The sequence below is a fragment of the Myotis nattereri genome (genome assembly GCF_964212035.1).
Source record: "Myotis nattereri genome assembly, chromosome: 12".
In the NCBI taxonomy this organism is placed as follows: Eukaryota; Metazoa; Chordata; class Mammalia; order Chiroptera; family Vespertilionidae; genus Myotis; species Myotis nattereri.
In genome coordinates, this window is record NC_138087.1 from 64,083,170 (window position 1) to 64,108,927 (window position 25,758).

Consider the following 25,758-nt stretch of genomic DNA (forward strand, 5'->3'; position numbering starts at 1 on the left):
GACAAATTAAGAGGATAAATCTCATTTTGGTACATCAGCATAAAGCTGATGAGTGTTCTATAGATCCACCCCTAAGACCTCCCCTAAACACCCAGCCTTTAAAACCCCTGAAAATGAAGGTCCCAGAATACTCTCCCCTGTCCTCCCCCTCCCTGCACCTATCCCCTAACCTAAAGGACCCCATGCCCATGAGACTTGCAACCAGGGGAGCGATGGGCAGTGGTAGCTTATCCCAGGCTAACCCCCTGACCCTGTCTCCAAGGCCCTCTTTCCCCTGACTTCCCAGTGAGCTAAAGCAGCCCAGCCTAGGCTCTCCTGCGGCTTCTTCTATGCTCTTTCTTGTTTCACTGCCCTAAATATGTTTCCAGTGGTCAATAAATTCTTGTTTGCTTTTCTACATTTTTCTCTTGATTGAAATCTTTCCCTCAAGAAGGCAAGAACTGAGATCTCCTCATCTCTCCTCCTCTCCCTGGTAACATCTTTTGGTTGAAACCATATAACCAGGAAGTTGGGACATTGTCTGTCTCAACTGGCCCACTCCTCGCTTGGAGTGTATCTTCAATAAATCCCACTTTGCTTTACTTTCATTTTCCTTGACCATAAAATCTTTCCTGAGTTGACAAGAAGAACCAAGTTCTCAGGTGGTAACCCCAATGGGTAACAGTTCCATTATGTTTCTCCTGTGAACTAGGAAGATGGTTCCAGGTCAGACAAGCCTATCTCTGAGTCTAGCAGAAGTAATAGGTTAGACTGGTAAAGCCCAAATCACAATGCAAGAATCTGCCCAATGGGAACTCATATGTTTTGTTTTGTGGTGTGTGTGTGTGTGTGTGTGTGTGTGTGTGTGTGTGTGTGTTTGGCAGTTGGGTGGTGGGTATGGTGAAGCTACTCTGAACAAGATTTTTCTCCTGTGTTAAAAAAAATCATTTCTAACTCCTGAGTTAGCTAATCCTTAGGTTTCAGTTGCAGGTAAAGGCTACCTGGGAATGAGGAGGTTGTCAGCTCTGTAGGTTTCTCAGTCTGCAGTGAAATCCAGCCGGTAGGAAACATGGGTCTTGCTGCTCACTCACCTTGCCTGACGCTGCGAGCTGTCAATAGGACCTCATCCCCAAAGGAAGCTGAGGGCACCCTTTAACGGCACCGCTAATGTGTCAATATCCCATCAGGAGACAAACCACACCTGAATTTTCTTTTTCTTTTGAACACCATGGGTGATGCCCATGGCTGGGGCCTGGTCCTGGTGAGTGGAGTGTGGGGTTCCCAGGAAAGGAAGGAAGGCTTGGCTGGAGCCCTCACGGCTTTGGGGGTGTGAACAGCACAATTAGAAACAGGGAGCATGAAGAAAAATCACAAAAGTGGAGGTGACTTAAAAAGCGAGGGAAAGGCACTGAGGACCTTGGGGCGAAGTGCTTCACTGTCTGGGGAGAAAATGGGTGAGAATTCCGGAGTGAAGAGGGGACTGTGGTTTCTCAGCACACACTGTCTACCAGGTGTGGAGGCGGCTTTGCCTCAGGGAAGCTGTCATAGTGACAGGAGAAAGACAGCTTCATGGGGCAAGTCACAGGCCAGCTGGGAGCAGCTCTGATGGGCCCAGCAGGAGGTTTTTCAGAACAGGGAACAGACTCAAGAAATTTACACCTGGGTGCTGGGAAGAAAGGAAGAGATCTCTGACTCCATAAAGGAGGAAGAGCTTGACAATCACATTAAGTTGCTAGAACAAGGCAGGCATGAGACTAGAGGCTAAGTCAATAGCAGTTATCAGTGAAATGGGATCAGGGAGGAAGCCCTGGACAATGGGTAGAGGACACGGAACTACACTTGGGAGGAGGACGGGTTCAGGAAGCTTGGGCAGAAGGGATCCTGGTTTGCACAAAAGAAGGAGAGAGTGATATGTCCACAGCTTGGCTCCTGGGCTGTTGACAAAGAAGGCAGATGATTCCAATCTCTGCTTCCTCTCTCTCTCTCCCTCCCTCTCTCTCTCTCTCTCTCTCTCTCTCTCTCTCTCTCTCTCTCTCTGTCTTCACACTGGAAAGGGTAGAACAAAGAGTGTGTGAAAAGAGAACTGCAACTTACTAGAGGTAAGGAAATAGTGAGAAGCTGGCCCTGATGAATTATATCCAGAGATTAAAGAGCTAGAAGTATAGGAAGCTGTTGTCAATAACCTGTGAGAAATTGTAGAAAATTGGGATTGATCTGTAGATTGGAGGTGAGTTGTCTTGGTCCATTTGGGTTGCTATAAACAAATACCATAGACAGGGTGGCTTAGAAACAGAAGGCCTAAGGTTTAAGTAATAAGAGAATGAAGAGCCTGTTGTCCCTCGGCAAGTGTCTCAGGAAATTTCTCTTCTTCTTTATACCAGTGTCACATTCAGTCTTCTGCTCAGAGAGCTGCTTACAGGTGTAACCTGGAGAGACAGCAAAGAAACACAATGCCTTTAATTATGGCACATTATGAACTCTGTGGGAAGAAATAACACTTTTGATATGCCAACCACAAATATGGTTTCCATCTAATTGAATCCATTCAGCATTACATTAAAAGAGAAGCTGACACAATTGAAAAGTGAGTTCAATGAATCCATCCTCCCACAAAGCAGCCGGTGTGTGTGTGTGTGTGTGTGTGTGTGTGTGTATGTAATGAATCCTGGCTTCAAGCAAATGAAGGCTTCTTCATATGGCAGCCTCCTTGCATACAGCTGATGGTTGCAGCACGTGGGATTACTTATAACTAAATCCTTTGACGGGAAATGCAGATGTGGCACTCAATTTATCATCCTCTTCTCTGAGATGCAAAAGGTTCTTTAGAACACAAGCCAATACCAGTTACTATTTTCAGAAATAGTAAGTATATACTCATGGGCTTGACTTCCCCATCAGGTACCTCTCAGTAGCCTCCTGGGGCTGTAGAGGTTGCCATATACATACTGGATACTGGCAGCTTGAAACAGTGTGTCTCATTTCACAGACTCCAGCAAGGGCAGCAAGAGTAATTGTTCAGAATTGTGAAAACCAGACATTCTCTCCTTGATATCAGTTTGGATTAGGATTACATTATTTATCTATTGCTGTGTAACAAATTATCACACATTTAGTGGCTTAAAATGACACATATTTATTAACCCACAGTTTCTTTGCATCATGAGTCTGGCAACAGCTTAGCTGATACCCTCTGTTTTAGGGTTCCTTAGAAGGCTGCAATTGTGGTCTCATCTGAAAGCTCAACTGGGGAAGGGTCCACTTCTAAGCTCATTCAGGTTGTTGGCAGAATTCAGTTCCTGAAGAACTGTTTGACTGAGGGTTTCAGGTCCTTCATAGCTTTTGATTGGAGACTGCCCTTAGTTCTTTGCCTTGTGGCCACTTATTTCATCAAAGTATGCAAGCTGAGAAAGCAATAAGAACAGTCTGTTAGCAAGACAGAGATTATAACACAATCGTATAGGTGACATCCCATCACTTTTGCTGTATTCTACTGGCCATTCCACACTCAAGGGGATTACACGGGATGTGAATACCAGGATATGAAGATCATTGGGAGCCATCACAGACTCAGCCAACCACAAGGACAGTGTCCTGAGTTGAGGGATTCACGGTAATACCCTCTTATAAAGAATGTGCTGCATGTTCCTGAGTTTCAGAAATATTTGTGGATAGGTTCAGTGGTCAAATGATATCCTTGAGGAAGCTATGATGTCCTAGTGGCATTTTTTTGGTCTATAGTTCAGATAATTTTCTCATAAAATGTTATTTTCCATTCTTTTCAAAGAATCCATTTTTCTTTCATCCCCCCTTCATCACAATGTAATGGAGGAAATGTCTGGTCAAATTAGAACTTGGGAAGAGCTCAGATTCCTTGAGGTTGGGAAGAGTAACCCAGAACTTAGCTGGTGGGCAGTATTGTGTCTGCTCAGGGTAGCTTTCTGACCTTGGCTTTTCTTGGTTTCACTATATATTTTTTTGAATGTTTGTGAGGCCCTGAATTGGACCCACACAGCTCCAGAGCTGTTTCCTGGCACTGTCTTCTTATAGCTTGGCAAAGCATCTCCAGGGAATTCCATACTTTATTTACCCTCTGGTGTTTTAAAACCTATTGAATCTGTTTCCAGCAGATTTCCTTTTAGACATTTCTAAAAGTTATAGATGACATTCTGCTTGATGACAAATATAAAGCACCCCTGTGTCTTTTTAAGTGGGCAATAATCTCAGGGATAAGAATATTATTTGTTTTTGCTGCTGTTGATTTTGGTCACCAAAAAGCATTAAGCTCATTCACTCATTCACATATTGACCTTTACTCATTCAAGAACATTCATTGGCTGCTGGTATGGGAGAGTGAGAAGATGAAAAAGGCAAAGTGGCTGCCCTTGCAGGTCCTTGCTCTCCTTTCCCTGTATGGCATTTTTTCTTAGCATCCACCCTGTATGCTGTTCTGGCCTCTCCTAGAGGTAGAAAATATTTTATCTCTAGCATCTCCCAGGGTCCCAGACGACTCAGAACTAACATTTCCTGAGTGTGAATGTAGTCATGGGTGAGTCTTAGGTCAAATCAAATGAGCAGCCCCTTTCTACATGTTCTTCTGGGGACTCAGGTGCTGTCTGGAGCCTGCCTACACTGGGTGGAACCCAAGAGTATGTAAGGTTCCTCCTTCATAACCTAGTTGGGGGGAGTGGGGAGAGAAGGAGAGAAGATAGGAAGATAGGAGTGATGTTAGGAATCTGAAGGCTAGAGAAGATAATTAGGACCTTGTAAGAGACAAGATGGCAAATCTCTGAGCTGTGGGGAGGCCTAGAGGTAGTTATCAACTAGGTTAGTGTACATTAAAATCCCCCGGAAAAAGCAATTTATCTCTCTCCATCCCCAGATATTTTGATTCTGGTGGTGTGTGTGTGTCTAAACATGACCTAGGAATCTGCATTTGTACACAGCACTCCTCACAATTCAGATGCTGAAGGTCTGAATTGCACCATTTGCAAACAGTAGCAAAGTAGATCAATTGCATATAAACCATAAGAAAAAAAATCCTAGGAATGACCTTGCTATTTGTTTTTCCCTTTATTAATTTCAGATATATAGTCACAAGCATAATACAATTTACTTATTATTTTTGACCAGAGGTGGAATGGTTGCAATACTTACTGGAAGAGGGGAGCCTGGGAGCTAAAATTAAACCAACTGGCTACTTAATTCTATGATTCATCTATTCCATCCAAGGAGCATTCGTTCATTTCCTTTCTTTTCTTTTATTCAAGAACATAGTCCTTGCCGAAACAGGTTTGGCTCAGTGGATAGAGCGTCGGCCTGCGGACTGAAAGGTCCCGGGTTCGATTCCGGTCAAGGGCATGTACCTGGGTTGCGGGCACATCCCCAATAGGAGATGTGCAGGAGGCAGCTGATCGATGTTTCTCTCCCATCGATGTTTCTAACTCTCTATCTCTCTCCCTTCCTCTCTGTAAAAAATCAATAAAATATATTAAAAAAAAAAAAGAAAAAAAGAAAAAAAAGAACATAGTCCCCCATGCTTTATGAATGAAAGTGAGCAGCCCTTTTCACTAAAAATTTTAAATATGATTTAAATATGCTGACTATAGAAGAAATTTTTCTTGCTACAGTTGTAATGCAGAAAAAAAGTCTCAACTATGAGTTTCATTAACAGTCTTATAACTTGGTTAGATAATCAAATGGAAAAATTTGCTTTTAAACACCTTGAAGGTTTTAATATACGATAAAAGAAGAGTATAGAAAACAGATCTTTTACTATTAATGGAAATGATAAAGTTAAACTGATTTAATAAAATTATTTAAAAATAACTTCATTTCTTCCTTTTATGCCAGTCTTGGATATATTTTTTCATGAAAAGCCTTTTTAGTTTGAATTTCCTAAATTCTCTCTATTGATTTTGCTGGTTAGATTAACATCACTTTGTTTGAGATTATCAAATTGTAAAGTCCTGTGTTCAACTAAATTAAATTATAAAAGGTAATTTCTTTATAGAAAGAGATATATAATGTTACTCGTGGACAAAAACAGTGTTATAATTCTTGATTTTGTGCTTCAGGCTTTCTGTTCTGAAGAAAAACCTTGGTTGCTTTGGTTAAAGACAGCAGTTAATAAAAATGATGAGATTATGCTGGTATAACACAAAAAATCTTCTATACAAGATCATGAATATGTTTATCAAGGGAATTGTTACATTTTATCAAGATGGAAAAAAGTTCATATATTTTATGTATAGTCATACACTACACAGACAAAACAATCATAAACAGAAATGATAGAAATACTACAAAGACCTTTTATTTACTGAGCCATTTGAGAGTAATTTGCCATTTTGATGCTCTATCACTCTGGTGTGTTCGATATTTCCTACACAGCTGTTTGTCCCTAAAACCACAATACAACCATCAACATTAGGAGTTTAACCTTATCTCCAAAATTTATAGGGAACTCATACAACTCAACAAAAGGAAGATAAACAATCCAATCAAAAAATGGGCAAAGGACCTAAATAGACACCTTTCAAAAGAGGACATTCAGAAAGCCGAGAGACATATGAAAACATGCTCAAAGTCACTAATCATCCGAGAGATGCAAATCAAAACAACAATGAGGTACCATCTCACACCTGTCAGACTGGCTATCATCAACAAATCAACAAACGACAAGTGCTGGAGAGGATGTGGAGAAAAAGGAACACTTGTGCACTGCTGGTGGGAATGCAGACTGGTGCAGCCACTATGGAAGACAGTATGGAGTTTCCTTAAAAAACTGAAAATGGAACTCCCATTTGACCCTGTGATCCCACTTCTAGGAATATATCCCAAGAAACCAGAAACACCAATCAGAAAGGACATATGCACCCCTATGTTCATAGCAGCACAATTCACCATAGCTAAGATCTGGAAGCAGCCTAAGTGCCCATCAGTAGATGAATGGATTAGAAAACTGTGGTACATCTACACGATGGAATACTATGCTGCTCTAAAAAGGAAGGAACTCCTACCATTTGCAACGTCATGGATGGAACTGGAGAGCATTATGCTAAGTGAAATAAGCCAGTCAATGAAGGAAAAATACCACATGATCTCACTCATTCATGGATAATAGAGACCATTATAAACTTTTGAACAATAATAGATACAGAGGCAGAGCTGCCTCAAACAGATTGTCAAACTGCAGCGGGAAGGCCGGGGAGGGTTGGGGGGCAGGAGGTAGGGGGGTAAGAGATCAACTAAAGGACTTGTATGCATGCATATAAGCATAACCAGTGGACATAAGACACTGGGGGATAGGGGAGGCTAGGGGACTGTCTAGGGCGGGGGGATAAAGTGGACACATATGTAATACCCTTTGTAATACTTTAAGCAATAAATAAAAAAAAAAAGGAGTTTAACCTTGACATGTTATTACTAAACATTACTCAGAGCAGAGTCAAGCTTTCTAATAACATATTTTATGGGAAGGCGACCCAGTTCAGAATCACAAATTGCTTTTGGTTGTCGTCTCTTTTGCTGCCTTCAGTCTGTCACAGTTCCTCACTTTTCCCTTGACTTTCATGACCTTGACACCTTTGAAGACTATAGGTCAATTGTTTTGCAGAGTGTTCCTCAGTTTGAATTTGTCTGGTGTTTCCTCATGACTAACACAGGTTATTCATCTTTGGCAGGAACACCACAGAAACGATGCCTGTTCTGACAGTGTCTCATCAGGTGGTACAGGGTGTCAGTGTGTCCCCTTCCTGGGGATGTTCACTTCGATCACTTGTTAAGGTGATGTCATCCAGGCTTTTCCACTATAACAGTTCTCTTCTCAATAGCCCATTTGTGATCCAACCAAGCTATTTTCCTTCTCTTCCTACCTTCCACCAATCACTCCCTTCCTCCTTCGTTTTCTTCCTCTCTCCCTTCCACTACTCATACATTTCTATGTTATTCAGTGGGTAGCATTCTGTTTCTATCATTGTTTCTATTGCCCCTAATTTGGCCTCTGAGACCAATCAGTTCAAGTTGATTCCTATATCCTTTTGATATGTTCCATTATTCTTTGAGTACTTCTTTTTCTTTCTTTCTAGTATAAGTTATTTTAGACACTATCTTATACGCTCCAGTCCCAGTTCTGGAATGTGTCATTTCTCCAAGGACCTTGGGCCCTTTTTAATGGCGAATGATATAAGAAATCCAGATCTGGGGCTAGGTGTCTTTATTTTTATTGTGGTGTCACTACTTCCAGACTCTCTATGTGTGGAAAGGGCTAGAGAGAATATGTGTGTGTACCTTACAAATACACATTATATATGCACATACTTGAATCCATATTTATATTTATCTATATTTATATCTAGCTATATCTCTATACCTATATATAATCTATTGGAAACCATGAGTTAACACCTCTAATTCCAATCCAGCACCACGTTTCATTTTGATTTTCTCCCTTTCTCTATTAATTACTCCCTTCTCTGATACTGAGAAATGGGGCTTCCATTATCCATATGTATTTACTTATTTGTTCAAACCTCCAACAGGGGACCAATCTTCCATCTGTGCCAGCATTTTCATTTGGACTTGACTGATAGTTAACCCTGTTGGTAATTTTGTATGATATTGTCTGACAATGCCTCATGTATTAAAAACAATCAAGGCACACCTTGTTCTAATATACTAATACATTTTAACTATTTCATTATATATATTTTGTTACTTATAGCTCTTTCTATTTCAGATAGCCACCTTGCTAGAGGTTCAAGAGTTAACACCTCTGCCAATAGTGATTGTGTCTTCAGGGTGAGTTGTGATTTTCACATAGTATAAAAAAAAGAAGAAAAAAGCCGTAATGACTTATTGGAGGCATTTCAACTGAAGAAAATATCAGTTATTAAGATGAAAGCCTAAACTAAAGAAAATGCCCCCAATGACTGATATACCAACAAGTAACCATTGTCCACATGGGCTCCAGGATTCTGTCAAGGTGTGATGAGTAAGAGGTGTGCTAAAATTAAAACTGTCCAAATTTTCAGACGAGTGGACTCTTTACGTTTAACTCCAACAATGGCAGCACAGCCCACGCCTGAAACCTCTCCTGTGCTCTCCACCTATGAAATGGTTACAGGAGGACCGATAAGGCGTGCTTGATTTTTCATCTAACAAACTTCATTTTCTTGTACTCTGATCCAGCCAATAGTGAGATTACACATTTTTCTTGGGTTTCTGTTATCTCACCTTTCCTCTCCTCAAGTTTGCTGGTTCTGACCTCAGATTGTCCCTGAGGCTCATGTCCTCCCCTCACCCCTGCTTAGTCTTGGCAGTCTGTGCTTGCTTTGGTTTCTGATGTGGCTCCTACAGTGCCGATTGGGGCAAAGGCATATGACACAGAAGCAAAACATATTCTAGAATATTTTTGGATTGTAGCACAGGAAGGCAAAGCCCAGAGCTATTCTAAAAGGCATTGGTTGTTAACATTTTATTCAGATGGGAGAATCCTGATTCGTACAGTGTTATATTTGATCGGTCAATCTGCTCCTTTATACTGCAATTTTAATATTCATTTCAAAGTTGGTATTATTTGAAAGACTAGCCAGTACCCAAATATTTCCCCCAAGACCAGTCAGTGTCTCAAATTTGAACGTTAGAGATTCACTTGATGAAGAAGAAGGAATCTTTAAAATATTTTTGATCCTTAAGTGCCCTCCATGCAATTATGAATCTCCAAGGGATGATTGTGAGCCAGGAAATTGTGGAGGTCTTGAGATCAATTTCACTTTTCAGAGCCAGACTCTTCCCTACCCTCTATGTTGTTTTAACTTTTCACTTTCTAATGCTTTTTTTTTTTTTTGGACTGCTGTGCAAATGACACTGATGAATATGGAACATGAAAAGGGAAGAAGTTATTTGCATTGTTGGAGACAAGCACACTTAGCTCAAGTTAATCTCTGTACGTTGCTTAAGATGCTGGCACAGAGGTCTTTAGCTTAAGTCAAAGAGAGTGCCCAAGAGAAAAATTATCTGTAATGTTAAATGGAGCCACAGGTCAAGGCAGGGGGCCCGGAGATGGGGGGAGTAGACTCAGGAGGCCTCAGGAATAGCTTGGGAGGCAGAATTGCCCCTCCAGGCAGAGGCTCTGACAGTTGGGACATATGGGCTTCTGGCGACCAGCTTGTTCATCACACCTACAGTCAACAGAGTGGGCTTCGGGCCAGTCATCCTGGGGAGGGGAGGCTGCAGGGACTGCCGCACCTCTGAATTCCGTCAGAAGTACCCCTACTCCTCTCCGGTCACTCGTTTGCTCACAGCAGGGGTAGGGAATCTTCTCTGACAAGGGCCATTGCGATATTTATAACATTATTCCCTTAATATAATATAAACGTAACATAATTTATATAAATGTATGCTGCTATGAAAAAAGCTCCTAGTTTTATGGAATTATGAGTCCTGCCTACGGTTGCTTTGGCAGGGCCAGACCAAATGAAGGCCTGTGGGCTGGACCTTCTCCACCCCGGGCTTACAGGCTCATTAAGTGGCTTGTTCTGACTTATCCCCAAATCCATAACTATCCCCCCCGCCCCAAATCTGTTTATGCCCTGACTCCTCCTGCTTCCTAATAGAAGTTCCGACCTCCCCCACACTCACCCAAATCCATCATCTAATAGCCGTGCAGTAAATTGTATCAATCTGCAGGAAAGCTATGAAACATCTATGTGATTTGTGAAATTCAAATCCGTCACAGCTGATCCCTTAAGCCAGAGGATGTAAAGGAGCAAATGTGGCCTCCGATCCATAAGGTTATTAGTAGTCACACACCATTTTCTTGGGGGGAGATTTTACACAAAATAAATATTTTTCTTGTTTTCCTTGAGAATGTTTAGAAAATCTGAACACACCAGGTCTATGTTTCCACATGATGGTAGTTGGCTGCAACTACATGGAGACGATGGACTCCTAGTTGGTCACAGTCTCCACCATTCCTTATTGTGCCTCTACTCAGGCCACGTTACTCATTTAAAATACATGCCTGGTCTCTGTATGCCAAGTTTGCAAGACTAACCTAAACTTGCCAGCTGAGAGTAGGGTCAGAGAAAACGGCACAGAATAGGAAAAGAGTGGGGACGGTTCTACAACAAAATTATTCTTTTTCAAAATGTTTAACGGAACACTCACTGCCTGAAGACCACAAAACCTTAGCCGGATCCTGACTTGGACCTACTCACTGACGGATCAGCATTTGCGTCAGCCTCATTGGGCAAACATCGGAAATGTGGGTAGAAATATCCTCTTCCACTCTTTGGAAAGAAGCCAGGCTGTACTTCATTTTTCCTAAACAATCTGAGAGTTCCAGGACCATGAGATGCCACTGCACTCTTTTCCAAGATTTGGACCTCAACCCAGAAGTACTTACCCTCTGCTATTTTCATGCTGTAGGAATAGAGGGGCGGGCGGGGCGGGGGGCGGGGGGGAGTGGGTATGAAAGAACATGGGTTCTAGAAATCCGAGAAGGTGAAATAAAACTATTACTTTTCTTTAAAAGTAGGTTATATTCATATTTGGCATTTCAATGTGAAATCTGATAGGTGTAACTGGATTGAGTAGAATGAAAGAAACATTTTTGGGTTTAAGGAGGTCAGGGACCTGTGAAGAAATATTTGCCCAAAGCATTCATGCGAGCATTTGAGTTAGTGATATGATGCTATCTGGCCTAGAGAGGAATTCTAGGAGTGTCAATGAATGTGAGTCACTGGCAAAGTTAGTGGGAGGGGAAGGTTGGGATAGTTCATTTGGTTCAAAGAAGGACATTTAAAAATTTTATCTGAGAATGGAGGTTTAAGGGGGAGAAGTGGTAACTAACTGGTAGCTTGGAGACCATCCAGCCTCATTTACTGATCTTTCTAATGATGAAAAGTTTGTCCCTGAAAAGCAAATGATTTCTTATTGGGACTACCTTACCTAATTCTCTAGATAAACACATAACCAAAAAAAAAAAAAAAAAAAAAGACGCAACTGTTCAATAAGAAGTTGCATCCCTTATTTTCCCTGAGCCCTCTGCTACTACAGTTTCACAGCTTTCAAGAACAGTGCATTGTAGAAAATTAAGTTCAATTGGTTCCTCTAATATTACTTCTCTCCTAACCCCTCTGCATAGCTCTATTGTGAACAGCTTAATATATTTCAGAGGTCACACAACAAAATACAAGGGGGTCCCAGTCCAGAGGGAAATGATGACAAGCTGCTTGTGTGTGGAGGTCAGAATCCTTTGGTGGCACCTGTAGGCTCCTCTTGAATGTTTTGGCTCAGTTGGTCTTATCACCTTTTACTAAGTCATTCGAGCCGTGAGAATCAGGCTTGATGCCTTTCTCTTAGCCTCGCTTTCTGAGTCCTGGCATATTTCTTGACTCTCTTTCCTTTCCATGCCAACTCTTGCTGCCCTAATTTAAGGCCTTATCATCTCTTGTACGAACTATTGCAGCAGCCTTCCAACTAGCATTCCACAGTCCAGTCTTGTCCACCCTGAAATCCATCATCCATGCTGTCTCATAATACCAGTACCTTGCTAACAGGCGATGGAAGCAATAACGTAAGATTGAGAGGGAGATAATCATGATGCACAACTCTAGATAATATCTTCCTCCACATCACAATAAAGTACCTCAATATCCCTAGGGGAGAAAATGCAAACTATTTGAAATGCAATAGAATATAACCTACGATTACAGATGAGACCAGCTATGTCAATCATGAAACATGATTCTCTTTGTCCTGTATATGTCTCAAAAATTTTAAGGAAATGTAGGCTAAGAGAGACTGTGAGTGTCTCCAATCATGATGCTCTGCTTGTAGTTTGGAGGGAAGGGGGAATATGGTGTTTGCCATCATCATTCCATCTCTTATTTAAGCTTCTGCATTCAAGGCCCTCTGGTGACCTTTTTAGTCTCACCTTTAACCCCTTCCTTTAGGACCACTGCCTTGCACACTCCAGGGAGCATCACCACATTGTGTTGTATGCGAGTGGTGCCTCTGCAGTTGAACGATACCGTGATCTCCTCTTTGCCTTGCATTTCAGCAATTGGCAAAAATATAGGGGTTGGCAAAAGTAGGTTTATAGATGTGATACATAAACAATACAATAATTAATAAGTGATAATACAAGAATAAACTCTGTGTTTTGTATACTCCAACTATAAACCTACTTTTGCCCACCTTGTATAGACCTTATCCTGCTGATTCTTGTTACTTTGTCTTTGATTTTGCTGGCCTCTCTTTCTAGAAAATCATCTAATTACTTTTCTCTCTCATTTGACACACTGACACATACACAGAAACACACACATGCATCTGGTTAAATGCTTTTCATCCTTAAAGACGTAGTCTAATGATCAACTCCTCCAGCAAGCTTTTCCCATTTCCCTACTCAGACTCACCTTGGGATCACACTTACATCATGTTTTGATTTTGATTATACACCGGTCTTCCCTCAACTAAACCCTGAGGTCCTTAGGGGTAGACATCATGTCACATGCATGATTGTAGTCCAGTTCATACCACAGTACCTGATACCATCTTTCCTTTAATTCCTTGCTAACACCCCTCTCTGCAGTGCAAATTTCCCAAGGCTGAGCCATTCTTTTGATGCCTGAGGTAGGACTCTCTACTATTTTCACTGGAAACCCTGCCCTACCTACAAGAATATGACTTATTTCCTATGGACCTCTGAAAGACATTAAACAGAATACTTGGTTCCACACATATTCCAAAGGTCTAGGTTCACTGAGTATTAATACCATTTGTGGAACAGACAGTCTAGACCAAGTTGACTGCTTCAGTGTTATCTAGTTCCTTTTCAAATCTTTCTTTAGCATCAAAGGAAGATAAGACAGATCTGCACACTACCCTATCGTGTGTGTGTGTGTGTGTGTGTGTGTGTGTGAATTTGTATGCATGGGTCATATTCCTGATCTCTTAGACAGCAACATACATACATGAACAAACAGTATTATTCAGGAATGGGGCAGTCAATAAATATTTAGAGAATGAAACATTTCGATGGGAACCATCATTTGTAAAGAATTGGGTCTGATAAAATATACATCCAAGAAAGTACAAGTATTGCTCAAGAGGGTCTTGCTCAAGGGGAATTTTTTTCATTATTTTATTCAACAAATATTTATTAAGAGGCTACTATGTGCTAGGCACTGTTTTAGGGGGCATATGAGTGAGCAAAATGTAAAAATAAGTCCCTATCCCCATAAGGCTTTCCTTCTAATGAGTAGTTAATTGTATTAATATGCTCTACCCACATTTGTCTTAGAGCAAAAGAACATTCTACCTCAAGAATTAATCCAAGTTTCCAACTTTCAGAAGGGAGAAATGGTTTCCAACATTCCAGTGATCCTCCTCAAAGTTGATTCCAAGAAAATCTTGAGGTTCATCTTAAGTAGTGCTACTTTAAATACTGACATCTAATATTTGTATCAGGGGATGGAAGCATAGGGTGCCCCAAAATTCACGCAGGATTTGCAATTCAATTCAATTGCAAATCTTGCGTGAATTTTGGGACACCCTATATTTAGTGATGCTATTCCTTCAAAGACACCACCAAGTAACCAAACAGCTTCTCCAGCTTCATTCAGCAAAGCAGAGCTGATGGGATTATACTACATCAAGTATTGATAGCCTTCTATTAAACATCAGCAAGGGCTTCTAGATCCCAGCTTAACCAATGTGCAGTGTTGTCTGGGTGACATCGGCCTGGTTTCTTTCCAATGTGTAGTTAAGGGGAAGCTTTTCCTTGGCAAAGTCCCCTTGATGAGTCCATGGTGTCACCGGATTATCTCTGAGAGGTCATTGTTCATCTTCCATTGTAGGTCAGACTTGGCAGCGGTGAAATAAATGTTCTTGTTACATCTGTACATACATAATCATGGGCTGTTCTGAACACACACGTCATTTTGTGGGTGGGTGAGAGGATTCTAAAAACAAAAAACAAATAGGCCTTTTCAGATTTTTGAGCTAAAAGAAAACAATAAATGTGTTTCAACGATGAGGACGATCCAGGTCAATTGTAGATGTGTCTGTTGGCTTTTGCACTAGGTAACCTGCAGAATCCCTCACATCACCAATAGACTGTGATGCCAAGAAGCATCCATGATCAGAAGTCAGTGTTGTTAGTGTCTTGACTGAGCATATTCATAACGATATTTAAAAGTCAACAGGAAGAAGAGAGATGGCCTTTGCTGATGTTTAACCAAAGAAAATAATTGCATTTTGCCAGCATCCTATCACAATCAATGGGCTAATCTTACCCAACATCACTAGAATTACAAGAAGCTATTTGAGGTGACATATTTTCAGAGAGAGAGCTTATTAATGGTAGAAGAAGAGTGAGACATGAAGGTAATAGTGACTCTGTAATAATAACTCTAATGGAAAGTCTACAAATCAGTAAAATTTAGTAAATTATTTAATTACACACAGAGGCCTCACATACATGCACAGCTCTAGATGAACAAATGCCTACTTTCTGCTAGAGATAGGTTTCTTTCCTACATATATTTGTTGTTGTTAATCCTCACATGAGGATATTTTTTCCTTTGATTTTTTTAGAGAGTGGGAATGAGGGAATAAAGGGGGGAAGGAGAGAGAGAGAGAGAGAAAGAGAAACATCAATATCCATGTGAGAGAGACATATTGACTGGCTTGGTTGCCTCCCACACTTACCCTGACTGGGGCCAGGATTTAACTGAAACCCAGGTACATGCTCTTGACTGGGAATTGAACTCATGACCCTTTGGTCTGAGTTCTGATGCTCTAACCAGCGGCCAGCGCTCTTTCTTACATATCTTTAATAGTAACATTATTTACATAGAAGTAAAATGCAAAGTGGTACATGTTACAAAGTCAATAAAATATGGGAAGCTTCACAGGATGTGATAGTTCTAAGAGTACAGTTGGAATCCAGTAACGTCAGATAAATAAGACTTTCTGCTTTCATGTTTTAATGATCAATCTAATGGTTAGCTTTGGGTTTGTTAATGGATTGGAATGGTGCCTTGAGCTTGACAAAGTTGTTATGCTTATTTTTATTCCCTTCCTCCCGAGTTAGACATTTAAAATTATAGTACTATCTCCATTTATACAACACTGATGAGGAATGAAAGTGAACATGAGCACCAAATACACTTTCCAAATAACTGAGTTTTCGCCCAGCCAAAATATAAACAGTAGAAACCTAATATAAATTGAAAAGTGTAGGAGCCTTCTTAGTCTTAAACACAGGTGTGGAGCGGATTATCTTGGGATGTTCTCAGGAGCTACAGTGATGCGAGAGCTGCTTGTTCCTACACGGAATGAGCCCAAAATGACCTTTTTATTCTCTTGTTTTGTTGTCTTGTGCCCATTTTCACACATTCCTTCCTCACTTTGAGCTGTTACTGCTTGAAGTAACTCATTTCTTGTTTCTCTCCAGTCCCTTCTGTGTTCTACTTTTAGTGAACCAGCAAACTCTCTCCAGTGGTTCTCAACCTTCCTCATACAGTTCCTTAAATACAGTTCCTCATGTTGTGGTGACCCCCAACCATAAAATTATTTTCGTTGCTACTTCATAACTGTAGTTTTGCTACTGTTATGAATCGTAATGTAAATATCTGATATGCAGGATGTATTTTCAGGGGTCGCGACCCACAGGTTGAGAACCGCTGCAACCATTATAAGCAAAATGTGAGTTTGTGCCACCTATGTGTTTTTCTGGAAAAAGGATCCATAGTTTTCATCAGTTACTCAAAAGTTATGGCTCTAAGAAAGTTATGAATAAGGATTTATGGCATAGACTTTATATGATTGTTTTATTTTCTTAATCAGGACTAAATTTCAGATAGGTAGCGCTGTTATTGACTTCTAAGTTAGAGAGGTATAAATGTGTATTTGGTGTACAAGCAGTAACCACCAAGCTCAGCTTAAATAATTAACTGCCGGGGTCCTGCCCCAGCAGGTCCAGGGGTCCCCAAAGGTGTGGACGGAGTCGGCGAAGAAGGAATGACACAGAGGCAGCGTTCAGTTGATCAGCAGCCTAGCCAGGATCTCTAGCCAAGTTCTGGTCAGGATCTCCAGCGAAGTTCTGGTTCGGATCTCCAGCCAGGTTCTGTGTCCATGTTCTCTTGCTAGGTTCTCCAGCCAGGTTCTGTGGCCATGTTCTCTTGCTAGGTTCTCCAGGTTCTCCAGTCAGGTTCTGTAGCCATGTTCCCTCGCTAGGTTCTCCAGCCAGGTTCTGTCCAGGTTCTCCAGCCAGGTTCAGTCACCAGGTTCTAGTCAGGTTCTCTTGCCAATTTCTGAGGCCAGTTTCTGTCCAGGATCTTTTGCCATGTTCTCTCCAGCGAAGTTCTTCTGTCTCGAGAGAACGTTCTGTGTAGGTTCTGCGCCTAGGTTCTCTCTCTCTCTCTCTCTCTCTCTCTCTCTCTCTCTCTCTCTCTCTCTCTCTCTTTCTCTGTCTCCTAAGTTCTGTCTGCTGTTGTCTTGTTTCAACTGTATTTATACCAGTTGATTCCAATCCTATCAATCTCTATTCCAAAGGTTAGGGCGTTTCTTATCTCCATTCCAGGGAGTAAAGATTATGTAGCTTAAGCATGATTGTTTGTAGTTGAAGTGATTAACTACCCGCCTGGCACTTAGTTAAGGAGTTTCATCCCCTCCCTGACTTCAGGGAAAAATTCCTACCTGGGGAAACAACCTTTCTAGGAGAGGCATCCCCTCCCTGACTTCAGGGAAAAATTCCTACCTGGGGAAACAACCTTTCTTGGAGAGGTGACCTTGGTTAAAACACACAGCGCTAAGGGGAGCAAACATATTAAGAACAGTATGCCATATATGCCAGGTCCTTTGAAACAGCAAGGATGGACCGGCTCCCGGCAATTAACTATTATATAATGTGGATCAATGGATCCATATAGCCATGTCAGGCTGTTTTCTAGCTATGCTATATTTATTGATATGTCTATATCATTTTTGCCCTAGCCTGTTTGGCTCAGTGGATTAAGCGTTGGCCCGTGGACTGAAGGGTCCCAGGTTTGATCCCAATCAAGGGCATGTTCATTGGTTGCAGATCCCCTGGCCCTGGTTTGGGTGTGTGCAGGAGGCAACCAATCGATGTGTCTCTCTCACATCGATATTTCTCTCTGTCTCTTTCTCTCTCTTCCACTCTTTCTAAAAAAAAAAAAAAAAATCAATGGAAAGATATCCTTGGGTGAGGATTAACAACAAAAAAGATATATCTATATCATTTTAATAAATAAATATACCATTTAGTATAACATCCTCATTTAATCAAGGAGACTAAACAAATTGATCTTCAAAGTATCTATATTTGTATTGGTTTCACTTCTTTAAAGGGATGCTATGAAGATAAATAAAGCCCAGCTGGTGTGGTTCAGCTGGCTGAGTGTTGTCCCATGTACCAAAAGGTCACTGATTCAAATCCTGGGTTTGGGGCTCGATTCCCAGTAGGGTCCATGCAGGAGGCAGCCAATCAATGTTTCTCTCTCACTGATGTTTTTATCTCTCTCTCTCTCTCTCTCTCTCTCAAATCAATAAAAACATATTTTAAAAAGATAAATAAAGTTCAGCTCTTAAAATGTCTGAGATTTCAGAGGAAAATTGCAATGTAACAATAATGATGGTGGTGGTGATAATAATAATAAGAGCTTATTATAGGTATTGTTTATTGATCTACTAAGTAGCGGCACCATGCTAGGCAATTTATACACATTGTATCTAATTTTAAAACCAACCTTTAAAGATAAGTATTATTAACCTCATTTTATAGGTAAAGAAACTGGAGACTTAGGTTAATAGGTCCATAATTACAAAGCTACTGAATGGCTAAGTGGAATTTTAACCAAAGTATTTGACTCTAAAGTGTGTTATCTTCTCTAGAGTTTAATATAGCAGATGATGTATTTATGATTCTTAATAAGGTAAAACAATCACTATAAAGGGAATTATTTAATTATTAAAAATTAAATTTTCTTCTGCATTTGAAAATTATATATTAAATGTAAAATTTAATTGAAACATTAAAAATATATATATAAAATAAAAAATTTAAAAATCAGTATTCAAAAAAAAGAGCTAGCCCTGGCTAGTGTGGTTCAGTGGTTAGAATGTTGGCCCACACACTGAAGGGTCTTGGCTTGGATTCCTGGCCCTGGTTGAAGTGTGTGTGGGAGGCAACAAATTGATATGTCTCTCTTACATTGATGTTTTTTCTCTTTCTCTCCCCTGCTTTCCCTGCCTCCCTTTTACCCTCTTTAAAAATCATTGAAAAAATATCCTCGGGTTAGGATTAACAACAACAATAAAAGTTAGCATGCACCTGCAATTCAACTTAAACTTTATTTTATATAGTGAACAGACTGATGGTTTCCTGAGTGGAGAGGGGTTAGGGGATGGGTGAAAAAGATGAAGAGATTAAGAAGTACATATTGGTAGTTACAAAATGGTCACAGCGATATACAGTAAAGTACAGCATAGGGAATATAGTCAATAACTATGTATGGTGCCAGATGGGTACTAGAACTATTAGGAAGATCACTCCTTAATTATATAATTGTCTAACCACTATGCAGTATACCTGAAAGTAATATAAAATATTGAATGTCAACTGTAATCCTCCTATATAATAAAATTCTAATATGCAAATTGTCCCCTCGACTGGGAGTTCGACCAGAGGGTGGGGCCAGCCAACCAACTGCTTTTGACCCCTCTCCACAGCCGGCCCTGCCCCGACCAGCTGTGGCAGCAGGCAGCTGGGGGAAGGGAGGCCCCAGCCAGCGCTGGCAGCTGCTAGGGACCCTACCTGTGCATGAATTTCGTGCACTAGGCCTCTAGTTGAAAAATAAAATAATATAGAGGGTGTCCCCCCAAAATGTATACATATTTTAACAGCTGACAACTTAATTTTGAAAGTGAACTGTACGTTAATAAAAACTGACTTTATAATCATTCAAAGTGTGTATACATTTTTGGAATACTTTGTATATTCATACAAAAAATAAGAAATCCCCTCCAAAAAACCCCTTTATTTTAGAGTTAAGAGGTGCTCATTGAAAGGTTTTAGGAAAAGGGATGATATGATTAGATTTGTGTTTTTGGAAGGTTACTCTGGTTGTTTAGTTGAATGGTTTAAAGAAGTGGTTCTCAACCTTCCTAATGCTGTGACCCTTTAATATAGTTCCTCATGTTGTGGTAACCCACAACCATAAAATTATTTTCGTTGCTACTTCGTAACTGTAATTTTGCTACTGTTCTGAATCGTAATGTAAATATCTGATATGCAGGATGTATTTTCATTGTTACAAACTGAACATAATTAAAGCATAGTGATTAATCACAAAAACAATATGTAATTATATATGTGTTTTCAAATGGTCTTAGGCGACCCCTGTGAAAGGGTCGTTCGACTCCCAAAGGGGTCGCGACCCACAGGTTGGCGACCCACAGGTTGAGAACTGCTGGTTTAGACCAAGATGTGACCAGAGGCCAAGAGGCCAGGAGGGAGGCTGTTTATGAACAGTGGGGATGGGGAAGTGAATGGGCTCTGTGGCTCCTCAGAAGGCAGTCTGGATAAATCTTGTTGATTGACCAGCTATGGGAATTCAGGATGGTGAGGAATCAAAGAGGTTCGGGTCTGTGTGGACATTTCCTTTCTGTTGTTGGGTTAGGCCGATGGGTTATTGTATTAGGAGGACGTTTACAGGTGAAAATGATGAGTGAATTTTGGACACACTGGGTTTGTGGTGTTTATGAAGATGCTACATTGGCCTTTGAATACTCAGTTTTGAAGTTCAGGAGAGTGATGTGGGCTGGAGATTTAGTTTTGGAAGAGAGCACATGTACAAGTGGTTAAATCCAAGGAGGTGGATGAAATTGCTCAGGTGGGTATGTACAGTGAGGAGTGAAGAGAGCTTAGGATAAAGTTAGACCCTGCAGAACTCCACCGTTTAAGAGACAAGTAGCAGAGAAGGGGTGGGGTAGGGTTGTAGCAGTGTGACATTACCGAAGACATTTCAAAGTGGAAGGAGTGGCCCTAGGTGTTTACCCCAAAGAAATAAAGAACATATGTTCACACAAAGACCTGCACATGAATGTCTATGGCAGTTTTATTAGTAATCGCCATAAAGTGGACACAATCTAAATACCTACCAACTGGCGAATGGATATATAAAATCATGGTACGTCTGAACAATGGACTAGTACTCAGCAATGAAAAGGAGTGACATATACACACAACAACATGGATGATCCTCAAAAGCCTTTGGTCAGTGACAGAAACCAAACCCAAAGGCTATGCACTGTTTGACTCCATTTGCGTGGCCTCTGGAAAAGCAAAACCGAGGGGCACAGGAACCCATCAGTGGTTGCCAGTGCTCGGAGGCGGAAGAAGCGGATTGACTAGCAAGGTTCACAAAGGAACTGTTTGAATGATGGTGATGTTCTATACTGTGACTATCTTTGTGGTTACATGACCGTATACTATCCAAACTCATAGACCCAAACTCCTAAAAAGGCCGAATTCTGCCGTGTATACATTATGCCTCCATAAGCCCAACTGGAAGTAAAAAACACACAACACCTACAAAAAGAGGTGGTCAAAATGTCAAGTGCTCTTCTAAGTCATGCAAGAGAGGAATGGGACACGCCCCTCGCATTTGGCGTTGGCGCTGGTGAGCTGTGTCAGTCAGTGGCTTGGGGGAGACAGAATTAGAACGCTAAGGATTGAGCAGTGTGACAGAGACTGCTGGTTGCCCTCCAATGCCCACGTTTCCCAGTGTTTGCCAAAGCTCATGACGATGCAGAGTGATGGCCGCTTTGCCCCGTGTCCTGGGAAACTGACTATGACCGTATGACTGAATTCTGGCCACAGAGATATACGTGAAAGTGTCCTGCGGCAGCTTCTGGAAGCCTTCCTTAAGAGGCAGCTGGAGTGCTTTCGGTTGCCCCTTCTTGGCTCCTTTCACCTTCGTGTTGGTTGGAATGCCGACATGATGGCTGGAGCCGGAGCAGCTAACATGGACCATGAAGTGACTTTAGGAAGGGAGAAGAGAAATGACAGAGGAACGTCCCAGAAGAGCCTGGGTCCCTTAGCTCTCTGAGAGCCTCCAAGCTGGCCCAGGATTGCTTATCTCTGAACCTTTCAGAGGTAGAAGAACAAATCTGTTTCCTAGTTAAACTTCTTAATTACTCATAGGTGAACTTAACCCTAGATGCTACAGGAGTAGATAGAAGGTGAGACTGTAGAGACAGGGAGGATGTAGAAACGGTGAGTACAGTCTAAGCAACCCTTTCAGGGGGCTCGAATGTGAAGGGGAAGAGCAGACAGGGAATGATAGCTGGCAACAGACACGGGTTACAGAGGACTTATGATCTCCCAGCTCACACTAGATTCTGTGATGGAAACCTGGAGATGATCCAGAATCCCTTTCCACAAAACAGCACCCTGACTCTTCACTGGGTTTGACTTGGTGGCTCAGGTTCCAGAGGGAAAGGAGGAGCCGAGAATCCATCTGGAACATTTTACACAGGCCTCCTTCCAGCCCCAGAGCCACTGACCAAGCTGATGGCTGGTTAGAACGCCTTTCCCCTGAGGCTTGAATATCCCAGTCCCTCTCCCCTCCCAGGCCAGTCTCTCCAGGGGGTCCTTTCCTGAACACCCTGCCATGGCAGCCCACTTCCCTTTTCCTTGCCATCAGAGTATTTAAAAAAACCTAGCTTTAAGACATAATATAATGCATATGCTATAAAATTCACCCAGAATGCACCATTCAGTGGATTTTAGTATATCCACAGAGGTGTGCAATCATCACCACAAGTTAATTGTAACACCTTCATCATGACATTTTATTCCTTGATTTTTTAAAGCAGTATCTTCAACCAGTGGTTATGTTTATTTTCCCCTTTCCTCTGCTCTGAGCTCCACTAGGGCAGGATGTTATGGCGATGCCTGGGGCTGTGTCCTCTGCACCCAGCAGACACCACTCACAGAGGAACCCGGCAGTAAGGTACAATGAAGCCTGACGCTTGTCCCACCTGCGCTTCATCACAGCAGGTGCAGGGCACTGGGTGGGGGCCCGGTGCCCACTCTGGAAACCTTTAGGAGTGGGGGGTTTTCAGAGGGGGTGTAGGGAGGGAATACAAGGCCCAGGGAGGCGTATATCTCTGGGGTGGGCCTTGATAATTCGGGACTCCATATTCAATGTACCTATTGTTTCCAAAGAAAGAAACAGGGAGAGTAACGCTGGACAGTATCTTGTTGATAGGCGGGAATGATGAGAAGGGCGTGGGATCACCAAAGTGATGAAACACCGCATTAATGTGCCGCAAAACGGCTGGAGTTTTCCTTGGGAAACTCAGACCAATGCCCGCTGGACTGGCACAATGGCGTTTCCAAACCCACGCCCAGCCCATTAGGGGCAGTACTTGCTATTTGCTGAGGCCAGATGCTTCTTTCTCATCCAACTTCCAACCGGTGGCCACTGCCACCTTGCCAATGACTCCATCGTTTCCCCATGCTCTCAGGGTTGTGCCACCCGCCCCAGCAGCCCCATCTCCCCCTCCCGCCCGACCCGGGGCGTCTCAGTGCAGAGCCTCGCGTCCCAGGGGAGCCGCCTGCGCACCTGGCGCCTCGGGCGCCCGGGCCCTGCGCGCTGGTGGCCACGTCTCCCGGTGCGCAGCTGCCGGCGACCTCCCTCCCCGAAACACTTAAGTGGAGTGGCTTGTCTAGCGCCCAACGAACAACATTATCCAATTGCTTCCCGTTTTACTCGCAGGCTGGGAGCTGGGAGCGCCTGAGCGTTCACTTTCAACCCTCGAGGGGAGGAGAGGGTGCGGGCGGGGAGGGGAGACGCTCGGGGCTCCACCTCGCGCGCTGCGCGGCGCGGCCAGAGCGCCAGGCTCCGGCAGATGTGAGCGGCGCCCGCGAGCCCTGCAGCAGCGCACCCGGCAGCCCGCGGCCGCGATGGAGTGAGTATCCCCAGCCACGCCGCCCTGCGCGTCCCTGGCAGCCCGGCTCCCCGGCATGTTGCCATGGCGACCGCGGCAGGAGGCCTAGCCGGCTGGGTCCCATCCGGGATGGTGTTTCATTTCAGTTCCGCGTGTACACCTGGTGTTTCTATGGCAGCAGCCGAGGCGGTGGTGGGAGCCCCGGGGGTGGGAGCCCGGGGACGCGTGGTTTTGTGCCGCTGGCCCCTTGGCCTCCTTGCTCGGAGGGAATTGCGTTCTAGGCTTCCCCATCCCTGCCCTAAGCTCCGGCTTCTCGGGGAGTTGGCCGCAATAGCCATTACTTCCGATTACTAACCCTGTCAGCATTATTGGACTGCAGTTTTTTGTTTTTTAAAGGGAGGAGGCGTGGGGGGTCACTGCGGATCGGAAGCAAATTGGTTGGGTGTGAAGCGTGTAATGGAAGGATGATGAGTGAGTGGGTGATGTGCGCCAGAGCTGCAGTGCCCCGGCTACTAGAAGCCATAGGCGCCCTCCTCCCCCCAAATAACTGATTTCTTCCTGGGGTTACTGAGAAAGAAGACAGAAACGTAGGTACGGCGGCCAGGGGTTGAATGACACCGTGGGCGCCTCATGGAAGGGGAGGAGAAGAGAGGGCAGGAAGGCCAGAGGGGCGTTAACCAGAAAGGACACAATAAGTGGCCTGAGCGGTGGTTTCAGACCCGGTTCCTCTCCTCGATCTTCACAGCCCGCAGTTGCTCGTTGGTTCCCTCTCCCCAGCTGCTGCCGCAGCGGCCGCTCTGACAGGCGCTAGGCTCCCAGAAAGGGGCATTTTTGGAGTCAGCTGCTACACACCGCTCACCTGGTCAGCTTCTCCTCCTCCCGTTCTTCCCACGGAGACTTCCTGACCCCGAGGCCAGATGAAATCATATTTCAGCCCGGAGATAACGTCCTGTTTTCAGTGTCAGGACTCTCATGCCAAACTCAATACACCCTGGATGCAGCTTTTCTCCCTTCCCTCTGCGTATCTGATTGTGCAGATGCAATTTAATCCTGACCCACGGGGCTGCTAAGGCAGGAGTGGGAGCACGCGGGGCACTTGGGGAGTGAGGTGTGGTAGATTTCAGCCCCTGCCCTGGCAGCTGCTCGTGCTGTTGATGTCCTGCACCAGAAATGTAATGTTTCTGAGCCTCAGTGTCCCTGTTTATACAACGGAGACGAAGATGTTTCTTCCTCACTTTTAAGCGTTGTTCAGAGGATCCAATACTATTTGTATTTCTTCTAAAGGGCTTTGTAAATTGTGAGGTGTACACAGATTTTAGGAGCTGATGATTAAGGCTCTGGAGTCAGTTTGCTGGGCTGGAGTCTTTTACACTTTGCTGAGTGAAATTGATCTCTCTAGGCCTCATTACTGGCAACAGGATTAATAATACTAATTAATAACTATTTGGTGCCATTTTTGTGAAGATGAAAGGAGTTGATCATTATAAGGGCCTTAGGACAGCATCTGCCAGAAAGTGAGCTCAATGAATACCATGCATTATCTATAAATATTATCTGTTGTCCATTATTATCACTGTGGCCTCCAGCATTCTCCGTTGACATTTTGTGGGGTCACCGAGCTATTCCCTTCCCCCCCCCCCCAGACAATTTATAAAGAAATATAGTAACTGAGAGTAACAGTTCTCAAGATACCATTGCAAATGTGGAGAATCAACCAGAAGACACAGCAGGCTTGGGTATACAGAGCTGAAATGGGACAACCTGGCCTGGGGTACACCCTATTTTCAT

The 25,758-nt window shown here is 42.9% G+C and overlaps 1 protein-coding gene across 2 annotated transcripts in view; it reads left to right on the forward strand.

Moving 5' to 3' along the window:
• Positions 1 to 23,847: 23,847 nt before the first annotated feature.
• Positions 23,848 to 25,758, forward strand: part of PALM2AKAP2 (PALM2 and AKAP2 fusion) — a 225,707-nt gene continuing 223,796 nt past the window's right edge. For both annotated transcript variants that reach the window (XM_081103470.1, XM_081103469.1), the window contains exon 1: positions 23,848 to 23,991. In XM_081103470.1, the coding sequence (XP_080959596.1) occupies positions 23,987 to 23,991 (5 nt within the window). In that variant the 5' untranslated portion in view covers positions 23,848 to 23,986. The remainder of the gene's footprint in view (positions 23,992 to 25,758) is intronic.